An 18083-nucleotide genomic window follows, 5' to 3' on the forward strand; every position below is an offset into this window, starting at 1 on the left:
GACATAATAGAGTCATAGAGATGTACAGCATGGGAACAGACCCTTCAGTCCAATCCGCCCATGCTGACCAGATATCCCAACCCAATCCAGTCCCACCTGCCAGCACCCAGCCCATATCCCTCCAAACCCTTCCTATTCATGTACCCATCCAAATGCCCTTTAAATGTTGCAATCATACCAGCCTCCACCACTTCTTCTGGCAGCTCATTCCATATACGTACCACCCTCTGCGTAAAAATGTTGCCCCTTAGGTCTCTTTTATATCTTTCCCTTCTCACCCTAAACCTATGCCCTCTAGTTCTGAACCTCCCGACTCCAGGGAAAATACTTTGTCTATTTATCCTATCCTTGCCCCTCATAATTGTGTAAACCTCTATAAGGTCACCCCTCAGCCTCCGACATCCTTGTAAATCTTTTCTGAACCCTTTCAAGTTTTACAAAATCTTTCTCATAGGAAGGAGACCAGAATTGCACGCAATCTTCCAACAGTGGCCTAACCAATGTCCTGTACAGCCACAACATGATCTTCCAACTCCTGTACTCAATACTCTGACCAATAAAAGAAAGCATACCAAAAGCCTTCTTCACTCTCCTATCTACCTGCGACTCCACTTTCAAGGAGCTATCAAGCTGCACTCCAAGGTCTCTTTGTTCAGCAACTCTCCCTCGGATCTTACCATTAAGTGTATAAGTCCTGCTAAGATTTGCTTTCCCAAAATGCAGCACCTCGCATTTATCTGAATTAAACTCCATCTGCCACTTCTCAGCCCATTGGCCCATCTGATCAAGATCCTGTTGTAATCTGAGATAACCTTCTTTGCTGTCCACTACACCTCCAATTTTGGTGTCATCTGCAAACTTACTAACTGTATCTCTTATGCTCGCATCCAAATCATTTATGTAAATGATGAAAAGTAGAGGACCCAGCAGAGATTCTTGTGGCACTCTACTGGTCACAGGCCTCCAGTCTGAAAAACAACCCTCCACCACCACCCTCTGTCTTCTACCTTTGAGCTAGTACTGTACCCAAATGGCTAGTTCTCCTTGTATTCCATGAGATCTAACCTTGCTAACCAGTCTCCCATGGGAAACCTTGTCGAATGCCTTACTGAAGTCCATTTGGATCACATCTACTGCTCTGCCTTCATCAATCTTCTTTGTTACTTCTTCAAAAAGCTCAATCAAGTTTGTGAGACATGAGTTCCTACAAACAAAGCCATGTTGACTATCCCTAATCAGTCTTTGCCTTTCCAAACACATGTACATCCTGTCCCTCAGGATTCCCTCCAACAACTTGCCCACCACCGATGTCAGGCTCACTGGTCTATGGTTCCCAGGCTTGTCCTTACCGCCCTTCTTAAACAGTGGCACCACGTTTGCCAACCTCCAGTCTTCCAGCACCTCACCTGCGACTATCGATGATACAAATATCTCAGCAAGAGGCCCAGCAATCACTTCTCTAGCTTCCCACAGAGTTCTCTGGTACACCCGATCAGGTCCTGGGGATTTATCCACCTTTATGCTTTTCAAGACATCCAGCACTTCCTCCTCTGAAATCTGGACATTTTTCAAGATGTCACCATCTATTTCCCTACAGTGTATATCTTCCATATCCTTTTCCACAGTAAATACTGATGCAAAATACTCATTTAGTATCTCTTCCATTTTCTGCAGCTCCACACAAAGGCCACCTTGCTGATCTTTGAGGTGCCCTATACTCTCCCTAGTTATCCTTTTGTCCTTAATGTATTTGTAAAAACCCTTTGGATTCTCCTTAACTGTATTTGCCAAAGCTATTTCATGTCCCCCTTTTGCTCTCCTGATTTCCCTCTTAAGTATACTCCTACTGCCTTTATACTCTTCTAAGGATTCACTCGATCTATCCTGTCTATGCCTTACATATGCTTCCTTCTTTTTCTTCACCAAACCCTCAATTTCTTTAGTCATCCAGCATTCCCTATACCTACCAAGTTTTGCACCTTCTCTAGTAGGTACATCCACATACTGAATCAGAAAATTGTCTTGTTCGCACTTAAGAAATTCCTCTCCATCTAAACCTTTAACACTATGGCAGTCCCAGTCAATGTTTGGAAAGTTAAAATCCCCTACCATAACCACATTATTCTTGCAGATAGCTGAGATCTCCTTACAAGTTTGTTTCTTAATTTCCCTCTGACTATTAGAGGGTCTATAATACAATCCCAATAAGGTGATCATCCCTTTTTTATTTCTCAGTTCCACCCAAATAACTTCCCTGGATGTATTTCTAGGAATATCCTTCCTCAGCACAGCTGTAATGCTATCCCTTATCAAAAATGCCACGCCCCCTCCTCTCTTGCCTCCCTTTCTATCCTTGCTGTAGCATTTGTATCCTGGAACATTAAGCTGCAAGTCCTGCCCATCCCTGAGCCATGTTTCTGTAATTGCTATGATATCCCAGTCCCATGTTCCTAACCATACCCTGAGTTCATCTGCCTTCCCTGTTAGGCCCTTGCATTGAAATCAATGCAGTTTAATTTATTAGTCCTACCTTGTCCCTGCCTGCTCTGACTGTTTGACTCACTTCTGTTCTCAACTGTACCAGTCTCAGATTGATCTCTTCCCTCACTATCTCCCTGGGTCCTACTCCCCCACCTTACTAGTTTAAATCCTCCCAAGCAGTTCTAGAAAATCTTCTTGCCAGTATATTAGTCCCCTTCCAATTTAGGTGCAATCTGTCCTTCTTGTACAGGTCACTTCTCCCCCAAAAGAGATACCACTGGTCCAAAAAAGTGAATCCTTCTCCCATACACCAGCTCCTCAGCCATGCATTCATCTGCTCTATCCTCCTATTCCTGCCCTCACTAGCTCGTAGCACTGGGAGTAATCCAGATATGACTACCCTTGAGGACCTCCTTTTTAAATTCCTGCCTAACTCTCTGTAATCTCCCTTCAGAATCTCAAGCTTTTCCCTTCCTATGTCATTGGCTCCAGTGTGGACAATGACCTCTTGCTTGCCCATCTTCCCCTTGAGAGCATTCTGCATCCTCTCTGAGACATCCTAGAGCCTACCACCAGGGAAGCAATACACCATTCTGCTTTTTCGCTGCTGACAACAGAAACGTCTGTCTGTACCTCGGACTAGAGAGTCCCCTCACACAATTGATGTCTTGGAACCCCACATACCCCTCATTGCATTAGATCCAGTCTCGATACCAGAAACTTGGCTGTTCATGCTACGTTCTCCTGAGAATTCATCACCCCATACATTTTCCAACACAGCATACTTGCTTGAAATGGGTATAGCCACAGAAGGCTCCTGCACTAGCTGCCTACCTCTCTTACCTTTCCTGGAGTTAACCCATCTATGTGGCTGTGTCTGAGACTTCCCCCCCCTTCCTATAACTGCCATCCATCACATATTATTGCTGTTACAAATTCCTCATTGCTTCTAACTGTCTCTCTAACCGATCCATTTTATCTGATAAGATTTGCAACCAACAGCATTTATTGCAGATATAATCTGCAGTAACCCTTAAACTCGCTTTAAACTCCCACATCTGACAAGAAATGCATATCACTCTACTACAGACCCAGAAAATAACACTGTCTTATTCCTCTACAAAACATTGCCCCAGGTTAAATTAATAGTTACGGCTTCTATTTAAAGTTTAATCAAGAGACATATCTCAAAAAGCATATAATCAAGAAAGAACCCACTCTACTCACTACTGCAGACTTTCTGCAGGTCCCACTTAAAAACAATACACTTACCTGCTTCTGTGCTGTGAACTTCACCCAAACAGTTCCACGAAGATCAGTTGTGAATTTCACTGTTTGTTAATTTTCCCAGATGCACTCCGATGTCCAGCGATACATGAATTCAAACAGCAAAGGTAGTAACTAGGCAGGTTCACTGCTGTGTCAGTTTCTTTCTCTCTCTCTCCTGCACTGACTGACCATGTGCTGCCTTTGTTTGTTCTTCTCCTTTTATAACTGCTGTTGTTTTGACTTTTTTTTCCAAAGTTGCAAAACAATGCAACTGCGTATAAAACAGTAATTGCTGCTCCTGGAATTCAAGGAAATCATCTCCAACACCTAAAATACTTCAATAAAGGAGCAGCTGTTGCAGCCAGAAATTTTTTCTGTCCTCCATGTTGGATTACCCAGAATCCTATGTTTAAAGTAAAAGGGAGAAAATTTAAAGGAGATGTGAGAGGCACTTTTCTTTACACAGAGAGTGGTAAGTGCCTGGAATGCACTGCCAGAAGAGGTGGTGGAAGCAGATACATCAGAAATGTTTAAGAGGCATCTTGATAGACCCATGAATAGGTAGCAATAGAGGGGTACAGACCATGTAGAGGCAAAAGGCTTTTAGTTTAGAAAGGCATCACATGTCAGCACAGGCTTGGTGGGCTGAAGGGCATGTTCCTGTGCTGTACTGTTCTTTGTTCTTTGTCTAGAAGGACAAGGACAATAGAGGCTGGTGAGTACCAGCATGTGCAAATTCCTCTCTGAGTTACATACTGGCCTGACAGATAATGCTGGCTATTCTTCATCACTGGGCCAAGGTCTTGCGTGTACCTGCACTACATGTACATCAACATTTCAGTAATCTATTACAAGAGCACCTTTTCTTCCTTTTATATCCAAAAGTCTTTTGATGCACAACTGAACAACTCTTTTTCCCCTTCAACAAGTCACCCGTGGTATTTTTTTCATCTATTAACCAGCAAATCACTCATGTTTACACTTGAATAATTTGTGTGTAAAACCCATTAAGGGAAAAGAAACCATCAAAGGTGAGGGCCAGGTGGAGAAAGAGGGAGGTGGCTAAATCAAAATGGAATTGGAAGGGGAGATAAGCACTATACCCCCCGCGCTGTAGTGCTCACCTCTCTCTAAAGGCATTGAAAGCTTTGATGGATACGGTGTGCTTCTTCTCCAAGCAACCTGGGCGTGAATGTAGCTGCAGGAGAGGGATAGACAATCGCTATAAATGGCCCCTCCTCAGCCCGATGCCTGGATCTGTTTCTCGCCAGCCTGGCTAGGCCCAGGAGCAGACCCATGCGGAGCCTCTCCAATCTGCCCATAATTAGAAACCTCAATTATTATTACTCCAATTATTTCAAGGCATATGAATCTGTAAAAAAATGGAGACAAAGCAAAAGTTTTGATCTTAACTTGAAGAATGAATATGTTTTGAGGAGATACTTAGCACAAAATTTTACCAATGGGCTTCTGAAAAGCAACCATCAAGATGAATAAGAAAGAGAATGCTTGAAAATGGAGGCACCCTCACTCCGATGTTTTATTCAAAATAACCACGTAACGTTTGCAGTGTGACTCCTCTGGTTGGGAATGGAGTGGTGAAACATGAGTGAGGGGAGCCCTTCTGTATGAGAGCCTGAAGCACCCAGACAGGCAGGGGAAGCCCCTGGGCTCCCACCTGTGGGGACTAGGAGGCCAACTGGAAAATCCTATTTGCTGCATTTAATTGGCCTTAAGAAGCTGTTAACAACTTCAATTGTCTACCTTACAAGTACAGAAAAGTAGTGCTGCCACACCCATTCCTGCCTCATTCCCAATGACTCAAAGGTGGGATGGAACCAGGGAACAAGCACATTGGCAACATCGCTATTTTTATCTCTCATTCAGCTCTGATCCCAGTCCCATCAAGGCTTAAATACCTAACCCCTAATTCTTTAAGGTAAAGGTCTTATGGCTTGATTATTTCTGGTCTCGTAAAACAAATTAAATTTACTGTCAAAAGTGTGGTATGACACTCAAAAACATGAGAAAATATATAATTTGGCAAACAATTATCAGAGCACATTGATTGAAATAATTATAAAATTTCAGATATGAGATTATAACTTATTTTGAAGCTAAAATAATTCAGTTGTAATCTAGTTTCCTGCAATAACTGTCTTAATGTATAAAAATAGTGTTAAAGATGATTAAACACCTTGTGTTCCAAAACAATACAGTAATTAATAAACACTTTCTAATTATGGATTCCAAGAAATATTCAACAGAAGAAATGTGTTCAGCATTTTGCTACATTGGCAAAACTAATATCATAAGTTGCATTGGATCACATTAATCCAATTATAAATGTTTAGAAGTAGACTGATGTGTGTGTTGCACTTAATTAATTTAAGTGAAGATGTTGCTGCTCTGAATCAAGTTATTGAGGGCTTTTGTGAAACAAAGAAAGTGTCATTACGTCTGCTTTTATATTTTGGGTCCGAGTCCCACCTACCCAGAGATGTATCATAACATGGTTCGACAGGTTAATGAAAAATAATTTCAAAACATTATCACTCTCTTTAGCTGCAAGAAGTTTAAAATATTTCCTTTTTAATAGGAATTTCACTTATCACTGAGTAACATTGGATACAAGTTTCCCTTAATCAAATCCATTTCAAACTTTTACAGGACTAGTATCAGGCCACATAGACATAGGAATACTTCATATGTCCACACAAAGGGGTTCTCAAATGAATGTATTAGAAATTACTGCATCTGGATTCGATTTGGCCAACTGCTGGGTTAAGTCACTATGTTCTGGCAGAAGGGAAAATTTAATTCAATAAACTTCTATTAATAATTCAAACAACTAATAGAAATAAAATTATTGTTGTAAAGGACTTATGATCAGGGCTACGCAATTCAATAAATGTTATATTTCTTTGTTCTATTCCCTGATTTCCACTGGCAATCTCTTATGTCAAACATTAAGCCTTGAATTCCACCTGGTCATTTAATAAAATCATTTAAATGGGAAGAAGCAACAAACTTTTGACATAGAATTCGAATGTGTAGATTCATGATCCTGAGGTTCATAGCAGTGAATTTAATCATGAATTTTATCAATCATCAAAAGAAATGTTAGTCTTGGAAATATAAGTTAATTTAATTATATATTAATTACAAGCATCAGTTTGAACTCCTAAATGAAGGGGGTTCGGGTATTACTAACCCAATTTTCAGAGTTCAGATTGGCAACTCATTTCCAGTGTCTAGAGGGAAAACGTGAAAAGTAACTAATCGTGTTAGAATTACATAATGGGCATCTTCGGAATCTGAGTTAGGGTAGATATAGTGAAGTAGTTGTTCATGGATAAATGGGCTGAGTTCAGAATGCATGGTTTAAAGTAAGAAATTTTTTTTTTCCTTGTACAGTGGTTCTTCAGCTTTTTAAAGCACATTGCAAAAGTATTATTAATCCAAATTTATTCTATGCATGCACATATCCTTCTAAAAATATTCTATGATATAACAAACAATAGTTTGGATATCCCTGGGATTCCAGTTAAATGCACTGTTTCAAGAAATGGGCACTGGGCTCCGAAGGAAAACCTGCAGAGGTTTGGGGATAGTCTGAGATCAATCTTCTTCCATCCTATGTCTTTTGGTCATGATACTTAGGCTTTTAACAAATGCCTAAGCTTTGGTATAACATTTGTAAAGTTGTTTTTATTGTTACTTTATTTCATCTTTAACTGTAGCTAATATAATGTAAAATGCATACATTTCTCTCTGCTGCCAATGTTCTTTTTTCCATGTTGAGGAAGCATGCTTCTCATTTCGCAGACAAATGAGTGGTTTTGACGTGTTAAAAGTAAGAAATTCATTTTTCATGAAGGTTGTTTGCTCTGGTGAATTTTACTGCATGTTCTTTTTTGAAGATAACATTGAAAGATGAAATGAAACTGACCAACTAAAATGAATGTTGCACCCAGGTTACGAAGTGTAAAAATGGAACAAAGAAAATTAAATGATCAGGCAAATACTTTGGTGGACCTTGCTAAGGTTAGTCAGATCTGATGGGAATTTGCTGAAGTTGCTTAAAATGTTGCACTTTTGATTTTGTTCTAATTGTTAGACGACTGCTCTGATACTGTTCTGTTTGTTTTCCTAACCATCTCAGAGTTATCTCTATAATTCTGACATTTTGATTATTTACTTTATGCAGATATCACAAAGTACATTTGTTTATTTCAGATAAACAAGTAAATGGATAAAATTTGTAATAATTTGTACTTTGCTAAGATTTATCCCATTCCCCTCATACTTCACCTGTGTCAATCATATTGCTCGTTCTTTTTTCCCCAATTGTGGGAACTGATCTTTCATACAAATAGGTACAGTTCAGTATGGATACTTGAGTAAAGAAAATACTATCAAAAAATGCTCAATTACAAAAATACCTGTTTCCGTTGAGGAATATTGGTGTAACATTAATTTGTTGGGCTTTGCTGGAGCAGGTCAAGCTAATTAACATGCTCTAGGCATTGGGGAATTCCACAAGATATTTGTTTTGTCCTTAATAATGGATGACTCATAAAAACATGTGCTATCTTAAAAAAGAATTCAAACAGATCTCTGCTTAAAACCTTTTAGGTAATATGGTAAGGTCCTACCGAGAAATTCAACGATCTAAAGGTACATGCTTTACATCTTAATCAGAGGTCAAACAGAAACCAAGAAGAACTGGGTCTGGTTATTGGGTACATATTTTGACACATAAAAAACACAGAAGTAAACACAAATTAGCTAATTCTAACTGCTGGGAAAGTAGGTAGGGGTATATTTTAGAATTTTCACCAAATGGGAGCACACATCAGGCAGGAATTTGAATTTGGATTTCTGTGAATTCCAAATTTGTAAAATTTGTGGGTTTGAATTTCACCATGGCACATTGAGTTCAATAAAAGTCTGGAATTAAAACTATAGCCTAATTCTGACCATTTAACAACAGGTGATTCAACCCAATGATGACGGAGTAATTCTGAGCTTGAAGAGAGTATTGACACCAAAAAGGAGGTTTGAGGAGTGTCTCATTTTGAAATTGATTTGCTTACAATCATTCAGTTTTCTCCTTTCTGATTAGGGTGAAGAATTGAAAAGTAAGCAAGAAAAACAGTACTGAATTATGTGTCTTGTCTAGTGATCCATGGTATCCTTAATAGAACAGAGTTGTTTGGTTATTCGGAAGCCAAGCTAAAGTCCAATGAAATTTTACGGGTAATCTTGCAATCCCACAGCAGAAAGCTGTAGTCCAATGAGATGGTACTTAAAAGCTAGAATGTTCTAGCTTTAAGCCTGCTGAAAAGTGGAAATATGGGATTTTGGAAATTTATATTTTTCTTTATTAATCAAGGCATTGGATGTAAGAGCAGAGATGTAATGCTGGAACTACCTAAAACACTAGAAGGATAAGTGGATGGTGGAGATCTAAAGTTAAAACAGCAAGTGCTGGAGAAACTCAGCAGATCTGGCAGCATCTGTTGTGACAGAAACAGAATTGATGATTCAATGATTCTTCACATTGACTCTCCAGCACTTTCTGTACTTATGCCAGAGTACTGTGTACATCTGACAGGTTGAATCTAATTACACTAACAAGTGTACAGAGAAGATATACAGTGCTGTTGCCAGCTATAGAAGATTTTAGTTATGAGGATTCGATCGGCTAGGATTATTTTCTTTGGAATAAGGAAGTTGAGAAATATTTAATTGATGTGTGTAAAATCACGATGAGTCTATAGAGAGTGGGAATGAAGAAGATATTCCATTAGCAGAAAGGTGAGCAAGCGCAAATTTAAAATAATTAGTATAAAGCTTAGAGGATAGCTGAGATCTTTTTCACCCAGTGAGTGATGATGGTCTGGAACTCAGTGCCTGAAAGGGGAGTAGAGACAGCAATCCATATCACATAGGGAAAACAAATGTGACCTACAGGGTTAAGGAGCAAAACTAAGTGTCGGCTCGATAGCTTTTTCACTTCTGGCAAAGATACAGTAAAGGTTGTTAAAACTTATCAAAATGTTAAGCACAAGTGTATAAATTTGATTTTAGTAACGTTTATCTATGTTACAAAATGATCAGAGTTTAACAGTCCCGTGTTACAGGAGCATCTGAAACACAGAGTCACTGTATAAGAATCACTCAGAGATTACCCTTTGAAAACAAAATGCTGCAAAACATTTTCTGAGTGTCGCAAGGCTTTGGAACACTGTTCCTGAAAAGGGAAGCAGAGTCCTTGAATATTTTTAAGGTGGAGGTGGATAGATTGTTATTAAGCAAGAGGGTGAAAAGTTATCTGGGATATTCAAAAATATGGATTTGAGGTTATAATCGGTTCAGCCATTATTTTATTGAATGGCAGAACAGCCTTGAGGGGCTGAATGGTATCGTCCTGCTCCTAATTACAATACCTTTATATCCTTGAGTAGTGGGTTGGGAGGTGGCACATTGTAAAATCAGCAGGGATGGCAGGTGCACTGTTCTTAATATTTACGCAACCCAGCAGTGGTGGGAGAGGTGCTGGTGAGTCCATGCCCCCTTGGGCCAATTGAGGCGCAACGTTGCTCATTAATAGCAAATTAGTGATTACTCCCTCCCATTGCTGATACTTTACCAGTAGTGGGGAATGGGCCACACCTTGTGGTAAGGCTGATAGGTGTACACTGGAGGCCAAGCTCTCAGGTCAATAAGGCAAAGGGTTACATTCTGCATGAGCACCTTGTACCCATTTTGTTTATTTAAAAAAATATACTTTATTCATAATTTATTTGTACAGTATACATACATAGTCACTAAAGCTGTTCAGTTCTGTACGGTAGCATATGAAGAAACAAACAAACACTGGAGTTTGACTCTATTCATCAACCAAACTGAAGGCATTTCTGATTTGTACCCGACTTTATTTACATATATTTGAAGCGGGGGGGGAGTCCAATAACTGAAGGGACCCCGTGTAACTTTGGCAGAAAAACCTTAGAGGGTGGTCTTTCCCCACAGTGCCTTAGACGCAGTGGCCCCAAGCTTTAGTGCATCTCTCAGCACATAATCCCCCACCTTGGAATGTGCTAGTCTGCTACATTCAGTCAGGATCAACTCCTTGTTCTAGAAGATCAACAAGCTTTGGGTAGACTAAAGAACACCTTTCACTGACTTAATGGTCCTCCAGGCACCATTGATGTTTGTCTTGGTGTGTATCCTGGGGAACAGATCATATAGCACAGAATCCTGCATCATGGAGCTACACTCATTGAAACTAGACTAAAACCACTGCATCTTTCTCCAGACTTCCTTTGCAAAGGTACATTCCAGAGGGAGATGTATGACAGTCTGTAACCCCTCCCCCACTCCCTGCAGCCACTTCAAGGGCAGTGTGTAGTGGCACAGAGAGTCCAGCCATGCATGAAGGATCTCACAGCTAGTGCACTTCTCACCATGAGCCAAGTGATGCCTTGGTGATTGTTGGAAAGTTCTGTGATGATGCCTTCTGCCAAAAGCCTTTGACAGTTCTGCTCAGGGAACAACTCGATAGGATCTACCTTTTCCTTTTCCTGCAGTCTTGAGAACACTATGTGCTGATCACTGTCTGATGGACTTGTGGTCAAAGTGTTTTTCTTTGCAAGTTTCTCCATGATGTGGAACAATCCAACAACTTGGAGCATTCTGCAGCAACAAGGCCAGTCCCATCCTTCACAATACCGGAGACAGATAGAATCTCAGTACATATAAGTAAGGAAGATATGTTGGGTAGGCTAGAAGTTATTAAAGTGGACAAATCCCCAGGACCAGATTGGATCTATCCCAAGTTGCTGAGAGAGGCGAGAGAGGAAATAGCTGGGGCCCTGACAGATATCAATGTAGAATTCTTAAACATGGGTGAAATGCTGGAGGACTGGAGGTTGCTCATGTTGTCCCCCTGTACAAGAAAGGTAGTAGGGATATTCCAGGTAACTACAGACCAGTGAGCCTGACATCAGTGGTGGGAAAGTTGCTGGAGAAAGTGCTGAGGGATAAAATCTATTTATATTTGGATAAGATTGGGCTTATCAGTGATAGGCAACATGGTTTTGTGCGGGGGAGATTGTGCCTTACCAACTTAATAGAGTTCTTTAAGGAAGTGACCAAGTTGATAGATGAAGGAAGGGCTGTAGATATCATATACATTGACTTTAGTAAGGCGTTTGATAAGGTTCCCCAAGGTAAACTAATAGAGAAAGTGAAGTCATATGGTGTGCAGGGTGTTCTAGCTAGGTGGATAAAGAACTGGTTGAGCAACAGGAGACAGAGAGTAGTAGTTGAAGGGAGTTTCTCAAAATGGAGAAAGGTGACCAGTGGTGTTCCACAGGGGTCAGTGTTGGGGCCACTGTTGTTTGTGATATACATAAATGATCTGGAAGAGGGCACTGTTGGTCTGATCAGCAAGTTTACAGATGACATGAAGATTGGTGGAGTAACAGAAGGCATAGGGGACTGTCAAAAAATCCAGGAGAACATAGATAGACTGGAGAGTTGGGCGGAGAAGTGGCAGATGGAGTTCAATGCAGGCAAATGTGAGGTGATGCATTTAGGGAAGTCTAATTCTAGAGCGAATTATACAGTAAACAGAAGAGTCTTAGGAAAAGTTGATGAGCAGAGAGATCTGGGAGTTCAGGTCCATTGTACCCTGAAAGGTTGCTGCACAGGTGGATAGAGTGGTAAAGAAGATATATAGTATGTTTGCCTTCATCGGACAGGGTATTGAATATAAGAACTGGCAGGTCATGTTAAAATTGTACCCGATGTTGATCGGCCGCATTTAGAATACTGTGTACAGTTCTGGTCGCCACATTACCAAAAGGATGTGAATGCTTTGGAGAGGGTGCAGAGAAGGTTTACGAGGATGTTGCCTGGTATGGAAGGTGCTAGCTATGAAGAGAGGTTGAGTAGGTTAGGTTTGTTTTCATTAGAAAAAAGGAGATTGTGGGGGACCTGATTGAGGTTTACAAAATCATGAAGGGTATAGACAGGGTGGATATAGATAAGCATTTTTCCTAGGGTGAAGGATTCAGTAATGAGAGGTCACGCTTTCAAGGTGAGAGTTGAAAAGTTTAAGGGGATACACGCGGCAAGTACTTCACACAGAGGTTGGTGTTGCCAGCAGAGGTGGTAGAGGCAGGCATGGTAGATTCATTTAAGATGCGTCTGGACAGATGCATGAGTAGGTGGAGAGCAGAGGGATACACATGCTTAGTAATTGAGCAACAGGTTTAGACAGTAGATTTGGATCGGCTTAGGCTTGGAGGGCCGAAGGGCCTGTTCCTGGGCTGTAAATTTTCTTTGTTCTTTGTATGTAGTGACTCTTAGGGTTTGCATACCGAGGGTCTATGCACAGTGTAATGCAGCAACACACAAAGGTGACCATCAGGATGAGGGCGACATTGGGGACATTCCTTCCCCCACGTATCCAGAGCTTTGTACGTGGAGTTCTGTGGACATGGTCCACCTTAGACCTCTAAATGAAATGGAAGACGGCTCCGGTGACTACAATGGCATAGGTTCTAGGAATGGGCCAGTCCTGCACCACGTACAACAGAGAGAGTACCTCACACCTGATGGCCAGGTTTTTACATGCAGTGGAGAAGGACAGGTGATTCCAAAAGCCCAGTATCTGCCTCACCTTAGCGATAAGCTCCTCCCAAGTTTTTGCATATACCCCAGCCCCTCCGAACCTAATTCCCAGCACCTTCAGGTAATCTGTCCTGACAGTGAAGGGGATAAAGTATCAGCTGGCCCACCTCCCAAAGAACATGGCCTCACTCTTGCCTCGATTTCCCTTGGCTCCTGAGACCAGTTTAAACTAGTCGCAGATGCTCATGAGTCTCCGGAGTGACAGTGGATCTGAGCAGAAAACTGGGGCATCAGCCGTGTACAGGGAGGCTTTGATCTGCAGGCCTGGAATAGTCACCCCACTCTATACAAAACCCAAACAAGGCACGTCCCAAAGGGACCTTCCCACCTTTAGCACCCCAACAGCAGCCTGTCAATCACTGCTCCCTCCCTCTTTGCTGAGGCCTTCCTGTTGTGTTCCTGATAAGATTGCCCCCTTCATTGGATTTAATTCCTATTCATTGTTGCATAATATCTTTATATTATGCATATAATTTTCTTCAAATATGCATTATTTTCAAATTATTATTTATGCATAATATACAAAACATTTCTGTCATTTGCAAACTCTTTTGATTGTCCTGTATATGATAGTCTTAGATGGGATGTACAGCCCAGGACACAGAGCGGATGTGGTCATGTGCTCCGTCAGCTACAATGCTGACTCAAGCCCACTGACCCTCTAGTTTAGCGCAAGGTTTATGCATTCCTTTAGGATACACAAACCCAGCAAGGGAAGTGGATAACAGAATAAACTAAGAAAAGTAAACTAAGAAGTCATATAAAAGATCAGCCAAATTGAATGTTAGTCCATTACAAGCAGTCAAGAAATAAATAATATTGGACAATAAGGAAATAGCAGAGAAACTAAACAAGAGCTTAGTGTTCGTCTTCATTGTGGAAAATGCTAAGTGTCTCCCAGAAATAATGGCAATTCTAGGGACTAATTCTAAATGAAGAGCAGCAAGATATTAATAATAGTTTTTGAAAGTGCCAGTGTAATTCATGGGTGGGGGCACAGTGGTTAGTACTGCTGCCTCACAGCGCCAGGGATCCAGGTTAAATTCCCACCTCAGGCAACTGTGTGTGGAGTTTGCACATTCTCCCCGTGTCTGCATGGGTTTCCTCCGGGTGCTCCGGTTTCCTTCCACAGTCCAAAAAAATGTGCAGGTTAGGTGAATTAGCTGTGCCAAATTGCCCATAGTGTTAGGTGAAAGAGTAAATGTAGGAGAATGGGTCTGGGTGGGTTGCTCTTTGGAGGGTTGGTATGGACTTGTTGGGCCGAAGGGCCTGTTTCCACACTGTAAGTAATCTGATCTAATCTAATTAATCGGACTCAATGTGAGTAAATCCCCTTGAACTGATGATCTATAGACTTCTGAAAGAGATGGTTGTAGTGATAGTAAATACATTGGAGATCATTATTCAAATTTCTACAAACTCTGAAATGGTCTTTGAAGATTGGAAGATGGCAATATTACTCCACCATTTAAGAAAGATGTGGGAAAAGAAACCACAGACCTAATAGCCTAATATTAGTAATCAGGAAAATGTTGGAATTTGTAATAAAGGACTCAATAACAGAACAATTTGAAAATAGCAGTAAGATTGGGCAGAGCCAGCATGGATTTATGAAAGTGGCATCATGTTTGACAATCTTGTTGGAGTTCTTTTAAAAGATTTAACCATCCGAATTGGTAAAGAGGTATGATATAGTGGATGTGATCTTTTCAAATTTTCAGGAAGCTTTTAAAGTCAGAGAGTCATAGAGATGTACAGCATGGAAACAGACCCTCCCGTCCAACTCGTTCATGCCGACCAGATAGCCTAAATTAATCTAGTCCTATTTGCAAGCACTTGACCCATATCCCTCCAAACCCTTCCTATCCATATACCCATCTAGATGCCTTTTAAATGTTGTAATGGTACCAGCCTCCACCACTTCCTCTGGCAGCTCATTCCATACATGCTCCATCCACTGTGTGAAAAAGTTGCCCTTTTATATCTTTCCCCTCTCACCCTAAACCTATGCCCTCTAGGAAAACAGCCTCTCCCTGTAGCTCAAATCCTCTAACCCTGGCATTGAAAGAATCCTATACAAGAAGAACAAAACTGAATTACATGGGATTATAGAATATGTTGGCATGGATTGAGAACTCATTAGTGGACAGAAAATGGAGAGAAGAGACAGATAGGTCTTTTTAGATTGGCAAGCTCCGACTGGTAGGGTATCATCAGGGTCAGTGCTTGAGCACCAGTTATCAATCATTTGAATGTGGGGATTAAATGTAGTATTTCCAAGTTTGCAGAAGAACAGACGAGTTGGGAGTGGGAAATATGAGGGAGGTGCACAGTTGCTTCAAAGTGATATGATGAGGATAAGTGAGTGAACAGAAGGGTGGCAGCTGGAACATAATGTGGAGGAATATCCACTTTGATCGGAAAAATAGGAATACAGAGTATTTCTTAAATGGTGAGGGGTAGTGTTGAAGTTTTGGATGTCCTTATTCCTGGATTAACATGCAGTCATATCAAGGAGATTAAAAAGTCAAACAGCATATTGGCCTTTAAGGGGTTGATTAGCCATGATCATAATAAATAGCGGAGCAGGCTTTGACACTCCTGATCCTATCTTTATTCCTGTTCCTAGTGAGATCACATTGTGTATTTTGTGCTGTTTTGGTCTCCTTACCTCGGGAAAGCAGTGTAACAAATTCCTGAGTTGGAGGCATTGTCATTTGAGGAAAGATTAAATAGACTGGGCTGATGGAGTTTAGAAGAATTAGAGGTGACCTCATTCAAACATACCCATTCTTACAGGGGTCGCCACAGCAGTTTAGAAAGGGTTTTTTCTCCTTGGAAGTGGATTTTGATCTAGAAGACACAATCTTAGAATGAATGACAGGCCATTAGGAATTTCCTCTTCAGTGGATGGTGGGATTCTTTCCTACAGAGGGCCGTAAAGGCTTAGTTGTTGAGCATGTTTAAAACTGAGCTTGAAGATTTCTATATGTTAAAAAAACATCAAGGGATGTAAGGATAGTGCAGTTGAAATAGAGATCAGCCATTATTTCATTGAAAGCTGGAGAAAGCACAAAAGGTTGAATGTCCCATTCCTGTGACTTCCATAACTACTTGACTATATTTTGTCCACAGCCATCCGATAAGAACTTCATTCCATTTTCCCAGATCTTCCATTACATCTACTTTGATAATGCCACTTCCTAGTTCCCCAATTGAGGATTCTCACCCCAATCTGCATCACTCATCTACTCAATAAGTGAATGCTCAGAAAATGCAACAGCTGCCTTTTTATGACCTTCTTAGCCACAGTCCAAAGCACCAAATTCCATTTCCAGATCTGTGATTTACTTATACTCCTTTCAGCTGAGAATAAACATATATGCTGCTTTCAGCTGAGTATAAATAAAAATGTTGCTTTCAGATGAGTATAAACATATATGCTGCTTCCCTGCACTGGGGAGACCAAATGCAGATTGTGTGACATTCATTCAATTCACAATGTGACCCTAGAGCTTTCATTTCCCCAGAACCTGTCATTTCAATTCCCCATCCCACTCTGACCTTTCCGTCCTCTACGTCCCACATTGTTACAGTAAATTTCACTGTAAGCATCTTAATTTTTAATTTGGAACTTGACAGGCTTCTGAACTCAACATTTCAGTTCAACAATCCCAAACCATAAACTATCCCTCATTTGGTGAATGACAGTTGTTCCTGATGATTCTGCTATTCCTGCTTTATCGTTCTATATTTATTGATCTATATTTTGTTCTTTTGCCTGTTCCATTAGCATCTCCTTTTGCCTTGCAACATCGTCCCTTTTGCCACTTAATATCTTCTGCCTTACTACAGACATTTCCTTTCATTCTTTTCCCCCTTCCAACTTATCCCTGCTGGTACTTGTTTAAAGTTTGTAACATCACTAACCTTTTCAAGTTCTGTTACAAAGCAATTGACCGGAAATGTTAATTCTATTTCTCTCTCCACAGATACTGCCTGACCTGCTGAGTATTTTCAACATCCTCTGATCTTATTTCAGATTTCCCGTTTCCTTTTGAATATGCTTTTATTAGTTTGAAAGTGATATTTATCAGGAGGTGATTTGGTAAGGAATGGCAGCAGATTAAGAGTAACCAGAAGCCTTATATTGCAGCTGGTACCTGACATTGAAGTGCTGATCTCCCACCCTGTCCAAGAAACTGTAACCATCATATTTACAGCAGGACCACATGCCGATAAAGACTGGAAGTTAAAATAACCTTAGCATCGAATTTAGTCCAATAATTACTCAAGGCAAGAATGAAGTGTTTACAGCCACTCTCAGTCAGAAGTGTTTGGTTGATAATCTACCTTGGCCTCCACCTGAGATGCCCGCCATCAGAGATGTCCCTCTTCAGCTGATTTAATGCATTCCATGTAGTATCAAGAAATAGCTGAGCACACTAACACCATAAAGCCTACAGATCCTGCCAGCATCCCAGCTGTAATGGTGAACACGGCTCCAGAGATAGCCACACCCCTAACCAAGCCATCCCAGTACAGCTGCAGCACTGACATCTAGCTGATTGGATATGTTCTGTCCATGAAATGCAAGATGAATCCAATTCAGTTAAATATCACCC

At 40.8% G+C, this 18083-nt stretch overlaps 1 protein-coding gene across 4 annotated transcripts in view; it reads left to right on the forward strand.

The window, feature by feature from the left end:
- The window catches only part of LOC122560288 (small conductance calcium-activated potassium channel protein 2-like), a 240128-nt gene that overhangs the window by 216111 nt on the left and 5934 nt on the right, over positions 1 to 18083 (forward strand). For 3 of the 4 annotated variants that reach the window (XM_043710851.1, XM_043710841.1, XM_043710879.1), the window contains one exon: positions 7728 to 7797. In XM_043710851.1, coding sequence (XP_043566786.1) covers positions 7728 to 7797 — 70 coding nt within the window. Of the gene's footprint in view, positions 1 to 7673; positions 7798 to 18083 lie in introns of those variants that run through there. The other variant, XM_043710870.1, reaches the window with a different exon arrangement.

Source organism: Chiloscyllium plagiosum, chromosome 2, assembly GCF_004010195.1.
Source record: "Chiloscyllium plagiosum isolate BGI_BamShark_2017 chromosome 2, ASM401019v2, whole genome shotgun sequence".
Lineage (NCBI taxonomy): Eukaryota > Metazoa > Chordata > Chondrichthyes > Orectolobiformes > Hemiscylliidae > Chiloscyllium > Chiloscyllium plagiosum.